General features: G+C 42.8%; 1 protein-coding gene across 2 annotated transcripts in view; it reads right to left on the bottom strand.

Annotated features, from left to right (window-relative positions):
* The window catches only part of ERC2 (ELKS/RAB6-interacting/CAST family member 2), a 951,034-nt gene that overhangs the window by 609,390 nt on the left and 318,652 nt on the right, over positions 1-22,992 (bottom strand). For both annotated transcript variants that reach the window (XM_019536909.1, XM_019536910.1), the window contains exons 5-6: positions 16,249-16,404; positions 6,756-6,923 (exon numbers count right to left, since the gene is read on the bottom strand). In XM_019536909.1, coding sequence (XP_019392454.1) covers positions 6,756-6,923; positions 16,249-16,404 — 324 coding nt within the window. The remainder of the gene's footprint in view (positions 1-6,755; positions 6,924-16,248; positions 16,405-22,992) is intronic.

The raw sequence follows: 22,992 nt of genomic DNA, 5'->3' as shown, positions 1-22,992 counted from the left end.
TGGGGCTGCTGCCCCTTTGTTTAGCCCTTGTACTTTTGAGCCCTGTAACTCTTTCTCTCTCTCACATATCCTGCCCCTCAAGACACCGCTAGGCGCTTTGCATTCTTGCCTTCCTCGGTTCCCACTCTGTTTTCTGGCTTCTTCTCCTTTTCACCTTATTTGGGCCATCTTCGTCACAACAAGATAGGAAGCCACGGTATTCACTTTTCCTGGCCTGTACACAACACAGAATCAGAAAGGTTGGAGAGCTAACGCCCACCTCATTATGCGGGTGCTATCCATTTTTGCGGTGTTTAACCATCTCAAGGGGGCACGGTCAGTTATCAATTTAAATTCGTGGCCCAATAGGTAATAACAAAAATAGTCCACCCCTGAATGGATAGCGAGACATTCACGCTCCACAGTGGAATACCTTCTGTTGTGTTCGTTCAATTTCCAACTGGCATAGGCCACTGGATGCTCTATTCAGTCCGCGTCCTGAGATAAAACTGCTCCCAGCACGAACACCGAAGCGTCGGTCTGCAGAGTGAAGGGCAACGTGAAATTGGGGGTATGGAGAATTACCTCTTGACACAAGGCCTGCTTAAGATCTTCAAAGGCTTTCCATCGACCTGCGTTCCATTCAATGCCATATTATTTTCTGCCCTTAATTGCCTCAACTAAAAGCGTTGCCATCTCTGCAAACTTAGGTATAAACCTCCGGTAATAACTTCCAAGCCCTAAGAAGGCCCTCATTTGCTTCTTTGTCATAGGAGTGGGATATTCTCTAATATTCTCTAATAACTCGTACTTTGTCAGCAAGGAGTCACATGCATCTTTGTCCCACTAAAAATCCTAGATATTTAGTTTCCCTCTTCCCCAGTGTGCACTTCTTTGGGTTTGCCGTCGGTCCTACTTCCCTGAGCTTGAGTAAGATGGCTCTTAAAGTCCCTAGGTGTTGTTTCCATGACTCTGTGTAAATTACGGTATCATCAATATACGCCACGGCATACCCCTGATGCAGAGCGAGTTGAAAAGTTAAAAAAGGTAGCTCTTCAATCAGCCTCTGAAAAGTGGCTGCCACTCCATTAAGCCCAAATGGCATTCTTTTAAATCCAAAAAGATCCCATGGTGTACCAAAGGTGGTCTTGGATTGGTCTTCCTTTCTTAAAGGCACCAGTAGCCTTTGGATAAATTACTGTGGATATAAATCTCGCCTGTCCTATATGCTCCACTAATTCGCTCACCTGCGGCATGGGGAACGCATCAAATTGGATCATGGCATTTAGTTTGTGAAAATCTACACATATCCACAGACTCCCATCCAGTTTTGTAACTGCTACTAACAGACTATGCCATGGACTACGTGATGGTGTGATAATCCCCTGGACTAACATCTTTTCTAGCTCTTTCTTAACAGGTTGATATCTATTGTATGGGATCCTTCACCTTTTCTCCCACACTACATGACCCTCTTTGGTGATAATTTTATGTTCAACCCCTAGAACTTTCCCCAGTCTATCTGTGAAGACATCCTCAAACTCTTTGACTAAACCTTGTAGCTGTTTCCACCATCCTACCTTGACTCACCACGGGGACCCTGTCAGGATCTCCTGGGCCACCAGGATTGTCTGTCACCTGGTACCCAAACTCCTCCGCCTCAGGGTAGGGAGAAATCAATAAGCCCTCAGGTTCATGCCACTCTTTAAGAAGATTTAAGTGATACACCTGTTTTTCTCTCTTGGCCCCTGGGCGTGATATCTCATAATCTACTGGTCCTACTCTTCTTAGTACCTTAAAAGGTTCTTGCCAACACATCAAGAACTTACTTGTTGAAGTAGGTAACAACATCAGCACCTTTTGCCCCACTTTTAACTCTCTCTCCTTAGCATGCACATCATATCTCTCCTTTTGTTTATTCTGTGCCTGCCTCAAATTCGCCTGTGCCACTTCCCTCACCAACAGGAAGCGCTCTTTTAAATCCTGCACATACTCTGATTCCCCTCTTCCCGTCACAGAGTCTGCCTCCCACCCTTCTCTCACTATACCAACAGACTCCAGGGTCTGTGTCCATAGGTTAACTCAAACGGCGAGTACCCCAATGAGGCTTCAGGGGCATCCCTAATCGCATACAGCAAGGGTGCCACCAACAAGTTCCATTTCCTAGGCTCTACCTGGGCACATTGATGCAACATCCCTTTAAGGGTGCCATTAAAGCATTCCACCAGACCATTAGTTTGGCAGTGGTACACTGCCATCCTTAAATGATGGATCTGTAAAACTTTGCACATGGAACTTAATACTAGGGACATAAAGTTAGACGCCTGGTCGGTAATAATCTCCTTTGGGATACCGAACTTTGCCACCCATTTCATCAGTTCTTCCTCGACTCTCGGCCCTGTCATGGCTCGCAACAGGATAGCCTCCAGAAACCTGGTCACATAATCTATTAGCACTAAAATGAACTGGTGCCCCGCTGCACTCCGAGGTAAGGGGCCTACTACGTCTAAGGCCACCCTAGAAAAAGGCTCTCTAACCACAGGCATTTGCTGCAATGGCACCTTGAGAGGCTTATAACTGCTCACCTTCTGACATACTTTACAGACCCGACAGAATCCTTCAACTTCCTCATACATGTGGGGCCAGAAACACCATCTAGCCAGGCGAGCTTCGGTCTTATTCTTGCCTAGATGTCCTCCCAAGGGATTCCTATGCGCTAAGCACAGGAGTGGCTCTCTGTGAGATCTGGGTATGATTAATTGGACCACCTCCTCCCCTTTGGCTTTACCCATCTTAATCCTGTATAATAACCCCTTACGCATCTCACACCGTGGCACTGGCTTATTTTGTTCGGGGCGTGTTACCTGCTGGTCGAGTTTCACTTGTTCAATTTTCCTGAATGCCCGAAGTTCTTCATCACTCTCCTGGGCCTCTCAGAATTGACTGCTACTGGCATGTGTTTCTATTTCCAGTTCTTCTTCTGTCCCTGTACCTTCCCCGACTAGTCCTTCTCTAGTGTCATCTGGTCTATAGAGTGATGCTATGACTTCAAAAATCTCCAGCCAGTCTCTACCCAATATCATGGGGTACAAAACTTTTTCCTTCAATCCCACCAGGATTTTTCTGCTGACCTACTTTGCCTGCATGTGCAATAAACGGTGTTCATAATATGCCTTTTGCCTAGGAAGGCAGACCATCTTTATGCCGGCACATCTCGGGGCTTGTTTCCAGGCTATCAATGATGGCTGGACCAGAGATTGGGTGTATCCTGTGTCGACCACGGCTTGTACTGGCTGGCCTTCCACCCACATAGTCACCTCAGGCAGGGGTTGTACCTTCCCTGTCAAGCCGTCCCCCACACTACAATCCTTCAGTTCCATATCTTGTCCTTCCCTCGGCCCTGCTCGAAGATCTGCGGGTTCTGTCTCGGTTTCTTTGGGCCCCAGTGTCATCTGCGGACCTGGGAACAGTTCCAAGCTATATGGCCCCGTCTACTGCAGGTAAAACAGACCGGCCCCACTGGGTTTCCTTTCTTACTTCCTCTGTTCTTTCAGCTTTTCGGTCTGCCTCCTGCAAATAGCCTGCTCCTGTCCCTCTTGTACCTCGGTCCCGCTGCATCTCTCCTTGTGCCATATCAAAGTCCTTTACAGGGCTTCTCGGGAAGACTTGGGTCAATGGCATCTTACCCATCTCTGGGTCTTCCTCCAAATCTGATATAAACTGTTCCAACAGTATTCGGTCACAGATTTATTCCTTGGAATTGACTTCAGGTTTAAGCCCCTTATTCATAAGATCTGCAAGCTTTGCCACAGTAGTTGTGGTACCTTTTCTTCCTTTCACTTCCTCCCTCTAAATGTCTGTCGGTGTCTCTCTGGGGTTATATTAAGTCTTTGCAATATTTCTCCCTTCACTTTGTCATAGTCCTGGGCATCTAACCAGGTCATGGCCCTATAGGCCACCTTATCTGATCAAGAGGACTCCCAACTGTCCAGCTGATCTCACCTTTACCAACCCAGATGCTATGGCTGCCCTTTCAAAAATTTATAAAAATGCCTCTGGATCATCCTCTTTAGTCATCTTGGACATCCTAATGTCCAAAAAGCCCCTTTGTGCCCAAACCTGTTGTTGAATCAGGTGTTCCTCTACAGCTGTCTACCTTGCCATCTGTTGCTGCTGCTGTTGCAGCACCTGTGCCATCAGGCTCTCAGTCTGTTGCAAGGATTCTGGCCCTGTAAACACCAGTTGATGCTCCATTTTGATCCCTCTTGGGAGATCGTTGCTGAATTTCCTGGCCAATGCACCACTGTCAAGTATCTCCTTCACTTGCAGACCTGTAGGACACCGCCTGCCGGCCAACTATTGTGAGACTGTTTCTAATTGGAGATCTACACACCCACATTTATCCTGCCACGACTTACTGTTAAAGGAGTTGGTTCAGTACCTGGATGTGTAGTTCCATTAGTAGTCCCACAGTCGTCTACCATGAAGGTCCTACGTTCCTGAGGGCTCCACCACCCCTACACCCTCACCTGTTCCACCGGGTTCTGATCAGCCGCTTGGTCCTGCAGCGTGACTTCCATCCCAAGTAGAAGAACAACAACAGAAAAAAACAAAACCAGGCACTCCCATCCCGAGGTTAGGGTTCCAGCTCCTTGTAACCAAGCAAAAAACAAAACTGACTTTTGTGAGGTCAGTCCTTCTTTTAGTCCCCTACCCATGCTTGGGTGGCTCTTCCCGTGCCTCTCATTGAGGTTGTCACGATTCCCCTCATCCCATTAGGTGCATTTGTGACACCATTTTGGCTTGTGCCACTTTTAGGGACCTTACGGTACCACAACTCTATAGTGCCCCTCTATTAGGGACTTTACGGTACAAAAACCCTGCTGGGCTCCCAGTGTGGTAACAAACAGTTCTAAGTACCGCTGGGTCAGCAGTCCTCGCTCTAAGTTCCCTCTGGGGAGCTCGCTCTCTGCAGAAGTCTCCTACCAGTTCTCCATGTTGCTCTGAAGGTTCCCTGCAGTGTGCATCGGCTCAGTCCTTCTCCTTCCGGTTCTACACTCTCCCCCTTTGTCTGTTCTGGGCTCTTCTTTATACCAGCATTGGCGCTCACAGCCCCTTCCCTCCAGAAACACCTGGGTAAGAAGGGTTTCTGCCGGGCTCTTTGGGGCTGTGGGTCTGGGGATACTGACCCTTTATTTAGCTCTTGTACTTTTGACCCTTTATTTAGCTCTTGTACTGTAACTCTTTCTCTTTCTCACATGTACCCATAAACTTAGCTCATCCAGAACTGATACATATTACCTTTTTTGAAACTGCAGCAAGTTTTAGCACAGGTACTCCATTAACATACCTTTAAGTTACACTTTGGCATTGGCTTATGTAGAGTAGAAACTATGCATGATATTAGTTGAAAACCAAAAGGCTCATGATTTATCATATAGATCACTGGGCTGGGCCCCAGGAGAGCCAATGGCATTTCAGGTCATGGCGACCGCCCAGCTCAGTACTGCTCAGTATGTGTGTGTACTCCAGATACCCTCCATGTGCTAATTAGCCCCCACTCATGACTGAAACTTGGTCTTGTCACAAGTCCTGGGATCCTTCAAAAATGTATATGCAGATGAAGCATAGAGCAACCTGGTCTGGCTCCATCTCATGGAGGGTGAGGCCACACTAAACATATCTGTCAGGCTAAGAGAGGGGGCAGAGGGATTCTGGGTGAACTGTTTGGGTCCCATTTGGTGATGTTTGCCAGGAATTTAAGGCTGGTGAAGAAATCATTGGAAATGAGAAAGAAAGGCACAGCTCAGCTGCAGGAGTGAAGAGGAAGTCAAAATGTATGCAATGTAGTGGATTAACCATGATTTGAAAATGAACCTGTGCTAAAGGGGTCTGTGCTCAATGGGCACTACCATACATCTTATTTGGGTAGGTTGCACTAACAAATCCTTGTAGTAGGTTCCCATCAGCCTGTTTGCCCAACATGGGCAACTTAACAGCCATGGTCAGTGCTGGCTACATTAATCAACCTCATATTTGGTTTCCATTACTGATCACATTCTGCTTTTAGCAGCAGTTCAAAGATAGGCAATATATTTAATGCAGTTTCCTTGTATATGAATGTAAGGTGAAGGGCTTTTCCTCCCAGGCTAATGGGGGGAAAAAAACTCATATTGTATTTGAATAAATAAAGTACTAGATTTCACTGTGTGCATTTAAAATCTATAATATGAAGTACATGAATGAGCTTTGGGTCTGAACAAACAGAATAAAGATTCAGCAAACTAGCGGAGGAAGACTTGAAATTAGGAGTGAAAATATTAATAAAAACTAAAAATTACCATATACAATAATGCACTGAAGGAAAGGAAAATCTGAGCTACCAAGGCATACATTTGATGCTGTGAATTCTATACTTGACTCTAATCCTGATACCCTAACACAGGCATGACTACAAATGAAGTGAGTAGAGCCCAGAACCGCAAAGCTATTTAGTGCCCATTTCCCACTGAAATCAATGGAAATTAGGCACCTAAATACCTTTAAAAATGCATCCCTAGGTGTTTTTCAAGAACTACAGGATACATTTTGGTGCACTCTAAAAAGGAAAATATGTTGACTGTATTAGCACATGGTAGGGGTTTAAGCTATTTCACTGTTTTTTAACAAAGTGAACAAAGACTTGGATGTATCATCTGCATAGACATCATTTTAACCCTGACACACTCCATTAACTAAACATTTATATTGAATTCTATGATGCAAAAATACTTTACCTCTGTCTGAAGTATGGCAGCTCTCTGTTCTTTGGCAGTAAGCGACTCTTTAAGCACTTCAATGTGTTGCTTGCAATCTGAATTCTGATTGCTAAGGGTTTCAAGCTTAGTTTGTAAGGCAAGAAGTTCTGATTCTTTCTTTGAAAGTTCCTGTTTCAGTTGGTCAATCTGCAACAGCAAATATATTGATTAAACCATTATTTTAATTTCCAACTTGTACTTAAATTCAGACATTGTTGTACAATGAAGATGACAGCTACAGGGTCTAGAGCAGAATTAAAGTGCTGACTCTGAGCACCCATGATATCCTTTGGGTAATGGAATTTATGGGTACTCTACACCTCTAAGTATTTGGCTTTAAAAAGCATTTGATGCTGCTTCTATTGTAGTGAGTAGCAAAATAGATGAAGGTCTGGCCCACAGCTCACAACAGACCCCAGTTCAGTTTTCCCAATGAAGTTTACCTAGGGTGAAAGGAGGTTAGGGAGGCATAAGCTATATACAATATATGTAAAATGACACTTTCACGCAGGTGTAACCAAACATTGAAAGGGTCCAGAGGAGGACCACCCACATGATCTGGGGACAACAGGGCAGACCCTACAATGAAAGACTGCGGGACCTAAACCTGTTCAGCCTTCACAAGAGAAGGCTGAGGGGGGACCTGGTGACTATCTATAAACTCACTAGGGGGGACCAGAAGGGTTTAGGGGAGATGCTGTTTCCCCTAGTGCCCCCTGGCATGACAAGGAACAATGGACACAAATTATTAGAGAGTAGGTTTAGATTAGACATCTGCAAGAACTACTTCACAGTTAGGGCGGCTAGGAGCTGGAACCAGCTTCCTAGGGAAGTGATGCTGGTTCCTACCCTGGAGATCTTTAAGAAGAGGCTTGATAACTACCTGGCTGGACTCATTTGAGTCCAGTCTTTTCTCCCACCCAGGTGGGGGGTCGGACTTGAAGATCTACAAGGTCCCTTCTGACCCTGCTTCTATGATCTCACTCCCTTCCAGACTGATTCCCAGAACCTAAGGTAGATCAAGACATTGTTCCAATTGCAGCATAGCTTTTCTTTCATGATAAAGACATTAAGTGATATGCATGACTACACTTGCATAGGGCAGGATGTCAGGAGAAGGGAAAAAAGCATAACAACTTGTGCCACTCCTGCTGACCAGCTGGGAAAGCTGTCTGTGGTCAGCAGCACCAATGAAAAAATTTGATGTGTCTACTAAGGAGTCATTCTCCAAGACCCCCCAGGATCTCCCAGACAGCAGCAAACTGGGGTGGTAGGGATATCCTCAACACACACACAACTTTCCACCACACACGTAGGGACGGGAGGACACTCTGTTCAGCCAGATGTAACCTGGGGTCTCCTGGGCAGCAGCAAGTATGGGCAGGGGTGGAAAAATCTCACCTCCTCTCCCCACCCCCACCATGCTTGCTGCTGCTCTGGAGACCCCAGGCTATGGTAACACCCAGGTAGGGTGTCTCCTGCTCACTGCACATGTAGAGGGAAGTCAAGGAAATCCCAGGCTGTACTCCACCAGGGCAGGGGTATCCCTGCTCACCTGCTCTTTGCTCACATTGTTGTTTGGAGGTGGGAGGGACTTTCTCCCATGCTTCATGCTGCTGGGTAGGCAGAATGAACCTGAGGCTCAGATCTGTGCTGGGGTAGGGGTTTCCTTACGTTCTTTTCCAGAGAAGTTTACATGAGATGGCGCAATGCACCCTAGGACTAGATCAGCATTTCTCAACCTGTGGGTCGCAACCCAAAAGTGGGTCACAAAAATATCACAGGGTCATGAAGAAACTTTAAAAATGGATCAACAAACTTTAAAAATGGATTTTCTTTTAAAGGAGAAAAATGTAGGAAGCTGTGACTTTTCCCTTGCAGGCTGCCAGAGTTCCTGCCTACAAGGGGCTGCTTGGGATCCCTCATTATCCCCACACATAAAGCCCTGCCCCAAACACTAGGGAGCTGGGGCCTCGGGGTGGGGGGCAGTGGGTTGGGAGTGAGGGGCACTGGGGTGGGACTGGCCATTGATGTTTACAAATGAGACCTGGTACAAAATATTGGTTGAGAACCATAGGACTAAATGATATAACAAATGTTCTTTGCAAACTTCTATGCTGCAACTCTGGTCATCAGATGACTTAAGGGCTTTTATGTCATGGAACAGTTATGTCTATGAGCAGTAACATCTCTCAAAGCTATTGTCTTGGACAGTCCTTCTGCAGACTGAAGGAGACAACACCTGATTTACATTAAGTTTTTCTTCACAACCTTCAGGTTTAAACATTTCTTTTTTATAAGAAAATTTAAACTGTATAAGGGTGAGCAGTGGACTGCTAGAGGCACCCCTTCCATCCTCTAATTTCAGTCTAATCCCATAGGACATTTGGGATGAGGGAAATGAAGAGCTGGATAGAATGGTAGTCAAAAACATCCTTTTAAAAAAACCCAACGTTTGTCAGGTTCAGCAATATCCTCAAGATTGATGCACTAAAATATTTCACAGATGTAACTGCATCACAGGTTTGGTAGAAATATTTGTTTCTGATCACACACTGTTTGTTTGACATATGAAAGTGATTTCTTTAAAATGAAATCCAAAAGGCGATTCTTCAGACTACAGACTATACATATACAGCTTAATACATATATACCCTTCTTCTCGCCACAAGTTTCAATATGTTTGTCTAGTTGGTTGGAGAAATTGGCTAGGCACCCCTTGCCTATTGCATAACTGACAGAGAAAATGAAAGCAATCACCTCCATAGTCTGAATTTATCAAAAGAAAAAAAAACGATTACAATAAAAAATGTCAGGAAAGTTAAAGTAAAAAATTAAAGCTGTGCATTGCTTAAGAAAAACATTAAAGAGTCGAGTTTGAAGGAAAATCACCTTCTTCCTTCCTTCCTATTTACTTCCTTTGACAGAACATGTAAGCAGATATAGTAACAGAGACAAAAATGTATGCAAAATAAAGATGGGAAAGTCTGTGGGATATGTAAGAGGAAAACTAGATCAGAGGCCAATCTGAATTACATCATATGCTTTCTATGAGACCCATGTGGACATCACGCACACCTAATCTCTACTGGAACCTCTTCCCAGTTTTGTACATGACACAACCAACACCCTTAGAAATAATCAGCCAAGGAATATTACTTCATTTTCATCATAGGCATGTTCCTCATGTCTCAGAAACTGTCTACTTATTAGCATGCTGTTCTGGTTAGGAGATTTGCAAACTGTCAGGAGTTTAAGAAAATATGTTATAGTTCTCAAATGGAAAGGAAAAGACTTGAGTTAAGATAACTGTGTCTTTGGAAAACTCTTTATTAAAAAAGGAAAGTTGAAAGATTGAGGTCTCTACCAAAGCAATGCAAGAAAGGGAAACAGATAGGGAAACAAGCATGTCCAACACAGAAAGCGGCATCACATAATCATCTGAAGAAACATTTTTTACATAAGATTGTTGATAAAAGATTCTTGTGAAGTATTGTTACCCTTAAAAAATAAGCGCTTTAAATAATTTTCTTAGTCCTAGCTGAAGTGTTTGCATATTCATTCCACTAAAGGTCAAACTGAATAGAAGTAGTAGCCCTGCTCCAACAAGGAACACGTCTGTCAATGTCAAAAAATAAAATATTGACCACAACCTTGCTTTGCATTAGAAAGATTAAAATAAAGATAACCTGGATATACCTGATGATATCCAAGGACCTCTAGGTTTGCCCCTCATCCTGACCTCCTCATTCTCTCATGTATCTCATGTGCAATTTGCCTGTCACCACCTCTTTACCATTGCCTAATATGCCCCGACATCAACTCTACCTTTGCTGAAATCCTAACCCTTATCCATGGGTCTGCCTTCCCTCAGTTTACACTATAACTCGCTCTTCTGTCACCTCTATAAGGTCTAACTTCTCAGATATTAGAATCTGCAAAAAGCTATTATCTTCCATCTTCTATATGCAGTTTTTGCCTCAGCACCAAAAAATATGTACCTTTCTACTGAATGAGAGAGAGACACGGCCTTTGCCCTCCAGAATGTATGCATTATGTTTTAAAAGGTAATGTGCCAGTTTTTCAGCTATGTTACTCCAAATAAGTCAATGGAACTATGCTGAATTATACCAGCTGAGGATAAGATCCCACAGGACAAGTAAAAATAATAGTGGTAGAATTAAGGTAAGGAACATAACCTTATTTAAGATCTAAACCCAACTCTATCTTTAATTCCTATTGTTTCCCAGCCAATGTTTTTTCAAAGCACAGATGAACAAAGCTTACTTTGTTTCTGGATCTCTCCATGGACTTGCTATAGTCTCTTGAGCCCTCAGACTAACCTAACACTTACCTTTCCATCCTTATCACAACCCTGTCACTGGTAGTATAAAAATCTTCTCTTCACGAGCCACTAGTAACTGTGACAGGCTTCCTTACAGTTCTCTTCCTCCTGTAGTTCCTATATTTCTTTTACTTGCAACTGCCTTGTAAGCTCATCTTAAACATAATTTACCTAAAAATCTTAATTTTTTCTCAGTCCATGATTGGCCTTCTGCCTTAAAGTTTTAAGTTATTCATCATACAGTGTTTCCACAGCATGACTTTCTGTAATTGATTGAAACTAGTCTCCAAAACTGATTCATTATTGCTTGAAACAGATTTTAAATTAAACTGTATTACGCTGTCACCGGAGTTTCATATTAGTTCCTAAAGCTAGTCTGACAGCATTAAAATGAGCTAATTACATTTTAGTCCAACCAGCCAATTTTTCTCATATGTTATCACTGAATAAAAAACTTTTTCTTAGCTAAAACATAACCCACTAAGTAGAAAATTGTTCCATAAAGCAGAAATGATTTAAAGAACAAATATTGTCATCTCTATTTTCTGTAGATACTTAAAGTAGGCATCCAAAAATGTTTGCCACCTTAGACATCAGAAATTACTTTTAATTTCTCTTTTGATTATCTCTTTATTTACTGAATGGTGGCATCTGCACTAAGTTTTGTTAATGTTGGCCCATTACTAGAGACAACAAAAACAAATCTGTTCTTGCAAGGGGAAATAACCTACAACTTCTTTTTCCTATCAGTTCCTACAATTTTTCTCCTCTTTGTTAATTCAGTAACAAAGGACTATCAGATGAGGGAGTTTAAAGGAGTATGCTTATTATAAATGTGTTACATTCTGTGTAACAGGAAAACATTTTGATGCATTCTGCTTTTCAAATTCAATAAAGCAATGTTTGCTAATGGCTTCTGTACAGCTGGTACACCTTCCATTTTTATTCAAATAAAGAAGGAACTAAACACAAAATATTAATTCTTTAAGTAAAATTATTTTAAATAGCATTATAGCACTTACAGTTGTTAATCATGAAAAGAGCCTTGTTCTACTGTTTGGCATCAATCAGGAGTTATATTTATCAGAATTCCTTATCACTGATCTTGGGTTCAACAGATCGAGTATAATAAGATCTGCTTGCTGACAGCCATATAAATATATTTTCCACCTTGAAAGGTTCTGTGATGAATGGCAGATCTAGTATCTTTGCTGCAAATCTCAATTGTAAGAGGAAGGACAGGACTGGTGAAAGAAGTTGTCACATTCTGATGAAATCCTGTACACACTTATCAAAGCACTGATCAGAAGGTTGTGACAAAACAATGGTATGTATAGTAATCTTCCTTTCATTCATCTGCTCCTCAGATCACAGAAATATAGTGAAACTTTTCCTCTTCAAAACCATTAAAGCTTCCCCTTTTACATACTAGGCTTCATACATTATTTGTACTTTAAAAGATTCTGTATATTTAATGACACATTTTAAAAGTTATATTGGAGGTCACTGAAAACTACACATCTGCAGGTTAACCCCATTTAAAGATATACTGTAGTCATAGTAACAATAACTCCATTTAGGGGGCTTAAAAGAGAGTTTTGAGCACAAAAACGCCAGAGAGATAGCTGTTTTCAAAACATAACTTAAGCTTCTGAAAAGGCCTCAAGCTTTCCTCTCTCTCATAGGAAGAATCCAATCTAATAGCAAAAATGTGCCAAGATGCCACAAGAAAATTAAATATGCTGTCATATATCCCAGGATAGCCCACACTTTTTAAAACTAAGGTACTGTACTAGTTTCCTTCTGAGGCTTCAAATCCTAATCATTTAGTACCATGTAATTATCTATACCCCCATTTTACACATGGGAAAACTCAGTCTTAAGTTGTAACTTAACTAAGGTCCTTGTTACACAGTAATTTGGGTGGTTCCTGGAGCTCTTAACCTTTGGATTGTCCACACATTAGTGTGGACAAATTAGTTTTAAGCACGTGTTAGGCAGTTCAAATTTACAGCACTCCAGGGCAGGGTTATCCCTAATCCAGGTTACCCAGCCTGTCTTACATGAAGGTGTAGCTACTCTAGGTTACACCTTAGTATAAACACCTTGCCTGCCTCCCACCATCCTAACCAAACCGGACCCACTGCCCTGCTTCCTACCCTCCCTAGCACCCCAGACCCTCACTCACTGCTCCCTCCCCGCTATTTACTTCCAGGGGAGCAGGCAGGAAAGGGTTAACTGGGCTCAACATAACTGAGCCAGGCACGGCCTACATAAGAGCAGCAGCCCAGCAGCAATGGCAATGGAGTGTAGGCAGACAGGCTTTTTATCTTTTAGTCCTTCAAGCCCCTGACCTAATTGTATGACTGCTCCAAACTCAAACTCGCACAAAGGGCCTTGTTACACATTGCACTTTGAGCTGCTCAAATGCTGACTGGTTTGAGCTTGGAGCAGTCACACCTTAAGCCTAAAACCCTTTTCTGACTGCCCCCCACCTGCATAGCTGTGACCTGCCACCAGAGGGCTGGTGAGCTCAGGCCTGAGTAGGAGCTACAGTTGTGAGTTGCCTTAACAAAGCATTGGGATTGGGGCTTAGGGGGTGCTGGTTTTGCTTCCCAGGGTAGCTGGAAAGAGAGAGAAGTGAGGAAAAACACTTGCCTAAAGAAGGAAGACCCAACTCATGGATAGCCGATTTGGCCCCCTCCCTTGTTCCCCTTCCATCCTTTCTACACTGCACTCTGGGACCTGCCCGTGCTTTGTGACCTGGCCAGCTGACATGCTCTGCAGGCTAGTTGCATGGGGTTGCACCCCTGGGGATGGGAAGATCACACTTCTGGGGGGAAGAAGATGAGTTGGCTTGGTGCCAAAACCACCTCCTGGGCAATACAGTTCAGGGTCTGGAAAGTTTGTCCATACAAAACAGGGGGATGTGGGAGGGGACACTGCATTCTAGGATGCTGGAGGACTGCAATTTGGGTGGCTCATCTGTGGTGAGTGGCCACACATTAATGGAACATGAACTGGGTAATACAAATCAGAGATAAACCTGCCCTGGAGTACTGTAACCTTAAGCAGCCTGAAGCATGCCTACCTATGTTCTCATTCCTCCAGCCATACAGGTTCTAGCAAAGTAGCAGCAGCAGCATCTCCTTGGGCAGTAATTTTCCAAGTCCATATATATAAATTTCAATATAAAAATAGCTTTTCTAATTTTTAATTCAGCTAACAACAATTAGTCCCACAGAATTTCACAAAAATTAAATTTTGAGTAGGAAGGAGAAAAGTAGAAATCAAGCAAACTAAAAATGCATGTAAATCTTTCCAATGATCACAATTATTATAGCATTTTTTACCTACATGTACTCTAGCATTATGACAGTCTCCTCTTCCTTACAGAAGGCCAAATGGCTGGCCTTTCTCTTCAGCATCCCTAATGCTACAGTCATTGCATGTTCCTTCGCATCTTAAGGGATCTTATAATAAAATGCCTTCCTGCTTGTGTCCCCCAAAGTGATCCCTATATTATGTCTAATCCGCCCCATCCTCAATTATCTGCCCCCAGTTTTTCCACTTTAAAAAATTTGGCTGACCTACCCCTATATTACAGAAACCCATTTTATACGTTGCTAGTGTAGAAATACAGGGGAAAAATCAGAACAGGTACACTGGATATTACCAAGAATAGACTGCAGCTTGTAAAAACTACTTTAAAATTTTCAGACAGTTTACAAAAAAATTAAAAATCAGAAAACTAATCTTAAAGTAACAACCCCCCCCAACTAAGTTTGGCATACACTTTACTTGCAGAGCACCTGTACAAATATAAATTAAATGATGTAAAAAGTAAGCTGGGATCACAATTTGAGTCTGATAAATTTTAAAATTAAGAAACTGTATTGTCCAGTGAGTCTAATAGCTTGACATAGGATTGTATTCTTAACTTTGTGACTAAACTTTCTTTATGATCCTGGCCAATTCATCTGACCACTTTATCTAGAAACTGAGGGTAATAGTATCTACCAACCTATAAAATATTTGAGATCCTCAGCTGAAAAGCAATGTCAGTGCAAACCACAAAAAGACAAGCTTTTATAAAATAGTGAATTAGTGTACAAGCCACAGTGGAAATGACAGCTTGCAGGGGTACTAACCAGAGGCATAACTAGCAGTTTTGGTACCCTGGGCAGAGTTGTTGTTGTGTGCTGAAGACGGGAGCCAGACGTGCTGAGGATGCTGCTGGTATCTCCTTTAAATTGACACTTGGGGCATATGGTTCTTTTCCCCAGCCCTGGTTATGTTACTGGTGCCAGTCATAATAGTATGGTCTTGAGAAACTTAAGTTACAAATTGTTCTGAAAACACCACGGGTCAGAATGGAAACCCATTTAGCATTCTTTACGCACCTGTACATGTACACGAGGCTGCTCCAATGCACTGTAATTACAACGCATCAGAGCACTCAATTAATTGAGTCTGCTGGCGCATTGTAATTACCATGCACCAGCAGACTCATATCAAGTGTATTAGATCATCCCACACTGAAAAATGGTGGCAGGGGTGCTTTAACTAAAAGCTCATCCAACGAGCTTTAGTTAAAGCTCCCCCACCACCATTTTTCAGTGTGGAGACACTGATACAGGTGACGCTCCAAGTGCTTGAATTAGAGCAGCTCTCGAAGTCACTCTAAACGAAGTACCTCCCCCTCCCCCAACTCTGGGTGTACATCTATAAATGCTCTTTGAAACCTAAAAAAAAAAAAAAAAAAAAAAAAGGATAAGCTGGGTCACAGAGGACAGAAAGAAAGAAAATAAAAAGAAACTATGAAACAGGTTAGACAAACTCATAGGGGAACATAGTTGAAAACATTAAAAAATGTCGTCTATTAATCAATTTGTATTTGCTGAGGACATGTAGTGAATTTGACTCCTCCCTACCTTTCCTGAATCAATACTTAAAATGCCTTTATTTATAAAGAAGAAATGTCCTGAAGCAAATCCTTTCGAAATCGCTTGTTATAGTTTTACTTATAACAAACTTTCAGAGAATTACTTAAGTTGAAAAGAGGCCAATTAAAACTGACGTTCACATTATTTTAATGCCACTAAACTATTCATTATTTGACAGTACCTTATTTTTCATGAACTTTGAGTGACTCTTGTAAACCTCTATTTGTTTGATCTCTTCCTCACGGTCCTCTGTGTTCAGAACTCCATTTGTCTTTAACATCTGTATTTCATCTTCGAGATCTCTTATATTGCGCTCAAGTGAAGCTATTTTTGTGTCCTAGATTTTAGAAAGAGACAGAAAGAAAGGAAGTATTTATAGTCACACGAAAATTTGACATTAAAATGCAATCTAAGCACCACACTGCTTATAGAAGAACAATACAATACAAGAAGCTGGAATAAATTCTGCTCTCCTTTACACCAGTGTAAACAAAGAATTCCTTTGACAGAGCTTAAAGGTAATGCAGAAACTGGACTTTCAACCCCAAAGGAAAGGCAGCATAATGTTTCAGGCTATGTCAGCATCCATAAAAAAAAAGTGCATTCTGATGCCAGTGCATATTCTGGGCAAAAGAGCTCCCATAAGACACATATGGGACTGAAAGGAGAATAGAGGATGTTGCTGGGACCAGACATACATGGAAAGTGTCTATCTTGTTGTTTTCAGCAAGAAGAGAAATCATTTTTTCATTTCCATTTCTTCACTAGGGCTAACTACAGGCATTCAGAAAGCCCCTGGTGAAAGTGCTCATACACTGTACTTAAGGTGATATAAGTTAGAGCACGAAAGAACCAAACAGACATTTGCCATTTGGTTGGGGGAAGGGGGAGAGGGACTCAATGCCTGCCTGCACTGGCCAAGGCAAGCAGATGGGACACTCCAGCATGTCTCCCAGGAGGCTGCTGAAGCCAACCCTGCCCCCTACCTTGCCAGCTAGCAACTATCAGCAGAGGCTGGGGAGAAAAGTGGGGTTGGGGACTGCGGTCTCCCAGTTTACTGGCTGGGTTCTCTGGGTGGGGGAGGCTGAGCCAGGTCCACATGGCAGGGGGTTCCCTTCCTCACCTCACCCCAGCCTCTTGACAGCTGCAGACAGAAGTTCCAGCATGGGCCTATCCTACCAGCTTTTCACTGTGCTGGGAACTGGGGGCCAGGGAGGGGAAACAGAGGTTCTCTGCTGCATGGATCCAGCCTGGCCACACCAGGACTTAAGCCCACAAGTTAGTAGGGATCCACAGGGCTAGGAGGCGAATCTTACTTCAAGGGCTCCTTGGAGGAATATGCTTGCCTTACTGACCTAGCCTTTTCTCTATTGTCTTGAGGAAACCTCTTTCAGAACTTAACCATGAAATACCACTTTAGGTAATCATATTTTGAAAACAGCTGAAAATTAGAGGTGCACTGATACATTGGCCTGATATCAGATAGGCACAGATATAAAGAAAATTGACTATCGGAAATCGGCCTGAAGTGGCCGATAATTTGGCCAATAAATGCAAGTGTATGCATGCAGCACGCAGGCAGTGAGGCACACATCCTGGCAGCTTGGGGAGCTGTGTGCAGCTTGTAAGTGTGTTGTGGTATACGGGGAAGGGGGAGAAAAGAGGTATGGGGGGCCAGATCAACAACCCCCAGAGTGAGGGAGGGAGTGGGGCTGGGACAGGCACTGCCCAGCCAGGGCAGGGCAGGTGCAAGTGCGGGACAGAGGTGCCACTTGTCCGGGGGCAGAGGGAAGGGTGGAGCAGGAAGTGAGGGGAGCAGCTGCTGCTTGTCTGGCACTCATTTACTTGTCTGGCAGATCCTGCTGTTCATCTGGGAGGGCACAGGGTGGCGGAGGGGAGGCATGTGCTCCTGGAACTCTATCTGTGCAGGGTGAGCCGAGCAGGCTGCAGTTGCAGGCTGGGGGCCATGCTGTGCTCGGTGTGGGAGGCAAAGGCTCTGAGAGGGAGCTATGTGGGGCTATGGCAAAATTTGGTGTGGCTGTAGCCCTGCCCCCATACTCCCTCCTTCCCAGCACAGCTGAGTATAGCATGGCCCACAGTTACTGCCTGCTCTTTCCTGCCCTGTGCAGATCTGGGGGCAGACACCTCCCGTCGTGCCTCTTGGACAAGCTGTGGCTCTGTCCCATGCCCATCCCACCCCTGTTGGGTAGTGCTTGCCCCAGCCCCTATCTGACTCCTCTCGCACCGTGGAGGGGGTGCTCATCTGCCCCCCCTACACCCTTTCCCACTCCCCTCCCCTTTCACCACAACAGACTTATCAGCTGTATCAGAAATTGGATCGGTATTGGCTGCTTTGCCTCCTTAAAAATCAGCTATCGGTACTGGCCCCCAAAATCTCTATCAATGCACCCTTACTGAAAACTCCCATATGGAAGCTATATGTAGAGTAATTTTTCTTCTGTAACAGGATAAGAACATGTCTTTAGGACCTCCTTCAGATTACGATTTGGTTGGTATCAGCAAAGCTCTCATTACAGGTGGCAGAGCAGACAAGTTTGTTATTCCTAATAGTGGCTTACTTTAAAAATATGGATATGTTGGAAAATTAATTATACAAACAACTGCACAGGTGTTCCAAGCTGAGAATCACCTGCAATGGTTTTGTTCACCTTTTATCCTTCTCCAGAAAACATGCCATTTTGCAAAAGATTATATTCACACAAAATGTTCAATTTACAAGGTTTCTATGCTCTCATTAATTTTGTTTGCTTCTATAAATCATCAATTTTATTCTGTGTAGAGCACAAGAAGAACAACTCATCTACACTGAGAGGCAAAACACTGAAAAGCATATTAATGAGTAACAACAAACAAGTTACTTATAAAAGTACTACCAGAGAAACAGCATGCCTTTTACTCTGTGAAATAATATGCAAATAGTTCATTTTGGTCACAGAATGAAAAATATAGCACACTAAGTAATTAGAATGGTTATCTTGAACATACTGTTAAGACAGTTCACTGTGACCTACGAGTGGTACCAGCAAGGAGCATACCAGAATGGTTTCACTGTCTCATTTCCATATTTGTCCTGTGTGGGCAGCAATCAGTGCCAGGGGGGCGCTTTGAGAGCAAAGAAATCATGTAGACATAACCAAAGCATGTCAAACTCATAACTAGTAGCTGTACCAGGGCCACAAAGTTCACCCCATGGAACATCTGCGGTTATCAAAATTATTTATTTCTGAATTAAACAAAAAATAAGAAACAACATTTTCTGCAGACAGATTTAAAAAATGTGTTTCTAAAACAAAAAACAGCATTTTTAAAAAAATTATTGGGCTGGTGAAATACCTATGCAACCATAGAAGCTGGGGATCTATTGAGCCCACCTCAGCAGGCAGGCAATTCAGGGTACTGGGCAGCCCCAGGAACATACCAGGTAGAATGCTGGGGAGCTGTGCAATCTTTGAAGTCTGCCAACCTAAGCAGAATGTGGAAAACTGGGGAGCCAGGAAGCCCAGAGACAAAGGAAGCCTAGGGAATCTATATGGTTAGCTGCCATGTAACAAGGAATATTTGGAGCTAGGCAGGCTGGCGGGCAGATGGACCACTCATGAATCCAGCAACCGTGGGCCCCATTAAAAGATTAAACAGAATGTCTCATGAAACCTTTTGATTTGGTTCAATCAGCACTCTCCAAAACAAAACAAAAACTTTAAATGGCAACTTTTAACCAGTTATAGTGGTGGCTAAATATATTGATACTGGATCTAACAGCAGAAACAAACTGGAAGCTACAAAAGGAATAGCTACAGAATCTTCTTCAAGCTTTACGCTTTATCTATACCAGCAGCATTCCAACATCCTATCTGAGTTTGTGATTTATTGCAAAGAAAGAAGGCAATCCCAATGTAAGCTTAAATAAGAGAGTACTAGTTGGAGTATAGAGTTTCTCTGAGTTCTGTAACAGTTAGATCCTCCAAATCCCTGTTGAAGGCACAGGAATATATAGCAAAATGTACTATATTGGATGAGCGTAGCCATCTATCAAGAGTACCAAACACACTGTCTGTCCTGTTTCCAATAGTGACCAATATCTTAAGGTTTCAAAAGAAAGAGCCACTGGGCATGTCTACACGTGGCCCTGACTGCGCATTTGGTACTGCACACTCATTTAGTACTTGCTTTACCTGCTGGTACTGCACAGTCCTGGAGGTGCACAGTTATTTTTATATGCTACGTTGCCATAGTGACAAGCTACGGCAATGTAGCTAGTTACTACAGTAACATAGCATCAGCATCACAGTTCATGCCCACTGATGCTATATGGCTGTAGCGACGAGCTACATTACCATAGTTCATTCCTACAGCCATGTAATATCTCATGTAGATGCCTTCTGTCTTCCATTAATAAACTCATTCAGCAGAACCATGGTACGTATGGCCAAGGAGGCTAGGTGGATTCCTTACTTCCTGCCCTTTGCAATGATTGGTTCGTACTCTGAAGCAAGGAAATTATTGAGGGTTGTCCTGATTTCATTTTAGAAAGTTATTTCAGTGATACTGACATTAAGTCTCCATGAATCGAATGCATCTTAGTAGGATATAGCTTACCCTGCTCAGTAAAGAATAAGGTCAGGTAAATAATTTTAACAAGTAATTTATTCAAGGCAATTTGCCTCCTTTTCTGTTCGTGAAATGTCAGTAAGCAAATCACTATTGTCAAATAGATTTGGTATTTGAAACTATTCATCAAATTATTCCTGTGAATAATTCTTGTGCATAGAATATTTAAAAACAGCTGGCTGGTTTGGTTTAGTTCTATATGTGCATCAAATGTGAGTTTTCTATTCCCTCAGTTAATGAGCAGAACCCTTCAGATCAGGGTGGGAGGTTTGTCTGCTTTGTTTCTTTTAATATGAACACTTGATCATCTGATCGTTGCCTTCTCAAAATATTTATTTTCTAGAAACAGTGTGACTTTAGTGTAGGCCCAAATTTTGGGCCAACTGAAAGGCAGTTTGAATGCAATTATTATGAATTTTACTTGACATTTATTAAAAATTCATTAAAAATTTTATAACAAATAATTTTGGGGGATATTCTTGTGTTACAAAACTCATTCACAACAGAATTTGGCTGTTATCAAACAGGCAGAAAAGAGAAAATGATTAATGAACTACAAAGTAGAACATTAAAATATATGATTTTCTCTTGACCATGTTGGTATAGATATTAAGATGAGATTGAATGAGACAACACTTATGTTTGAGTTTAAGGCCAAGAGAAATGAAAAGTTCATGCTGTCTAGACAAAAACAGTATGTTACACTGCACACGCAAACAGTCTCCTAAAAGCAAACCTGTAACATACCTGAAATATCAAAGCTGGATCAATATAAAAGGATGGTCCTTTCTGCAAGCAAGGTAAACCACAAATATTTCCATTCACTTAAGGCCTTTCCATTTTAAATGTGTTTTGCTCCTGTATCCAAACTATACAGATTTTGGCATTTTAGCTTTGTTTTACAATGAAGACAATAATTATATTCTATATATGCAAAATTGCAGCAGCTTCAAGGACTTACAGCAGTAGCAGAGCAGGGGGAAGGGGTGAACTGGAAGGGGAGTCAAGCATTTTAACCCCCGCCCCTTCCCCACTGCCACCTCTCCCTCTGCACCCCTTCACACTTTCCCCCACAATAATTGTACGTCCTGCCACCTGCCCAGCCCATTACTTGTCTCCTCCACTGTCCCTCTCACTGTTCATCGCTCCTGCCCCCTGCTCCTACCCCAGTGTTCACTCTCCACTGCCACTTACCCTCAGTCATGGCTATGGCCCTTCTCTGGCCAGGACACAGAGTACATGCTGGCTTTAGACCCTTCCTGGCCAGCCAGCAGTGACTGCAGATGGACCAGAACCAAGTCAAAAGATAAGCAGCAGCAGATGGGGGGAGAGGTGTTAGGAAGCAGAGGGACAAAAGGATGTTTCAGCCCCAACTCTTATCCCATAGCATGCACACATTACAGCCTGAAAAAACAAAACGTCTTCCCCTGCCCCAAAGTCCATCTCCAAGAGCATTAAGTCAGCTAGTGTAGCAGGACTGGGGGTGTTTAAGGTCCCAATCCAAGCACAGTATTGTGAGATTGCTGGGTGGGGGAGGGTAAGGGCTGCTTGTCTCTGCAAATTAAAATGTGAAGATGTAAAGCAAGTTCAGCATTCACAAGGCAAATCACAAGAACACAAGCCACAATACTTAAGAAAAGCTCCTTTTTAAGACAAGTCTCATGGGCTCTAACTTATTGTTTATCCTTTAGGTTTGCAATACCCTGGGTACAGTAGTCTATAGAATCAATGAGTATTGAACCCGTTCATGTGAAAATGATATCTTGAAACTTCAATTTATTTCATGTGATTGAGGCCACAAAAGAATAAATGCTCCAGTGTGCCACCGCTTTATGAAGGGGACTCTTGCAGAAAACTTAAAAGGGATTGTAACATTAAGGAACAAATTCAATTAAGGAAGCATGGGAGAACAGAAGAAAAGGAGAGGAGAGTAGAACTGTGAATCTTCCTCTAGATTACTGTACATTCCCTCTGGATTACTGTGACTCCATTTTTCATAGTGAGCATGATCTTACTGGAGTAGGGGGGCTGCCAGGGGCATTTCAGGGGGAGAAGAATGGTAACAAGGAAGCAAAGGTAAAGGAGGTAGGTACAGAAAATTGTGAAGAGCAAGGAAACAGAAAATACCAGAAATTTGGGGAAAGCAGATTGCCTGAGAAAGCAAACTGGAAGGATCAGTCAGCAAGAGAGAGGGGCAAATAAATCTAGGAAGAGATAAAATACAACTAGGAGATTTGAGAAGATACAACAGAACAGAATGTGACATTTCTGACACACAACTTGGACTGGATTGGCC

The sequence above is a fragment of the Crocodylus porosus genome, unplaced genomic scaffold (assembly GCF_001723895.1).
Source record: "Crocodylus porosus isolate Cpor-Errol unplaced genomic scaffold, CroPor_comp1, whole genome shotgun sequence".
Taxonomy (NCBI): Eukaryota; Metazoa; Chordata; order Crocodylia; family Crocodylidae; genus Crocodylus; species Crocodylus porosus.
The sequence above is the reverse complement of the archived record's forward strand: the minus strand, read 5'-3'. Positions and strand labels throughout refer to the sequence as shown.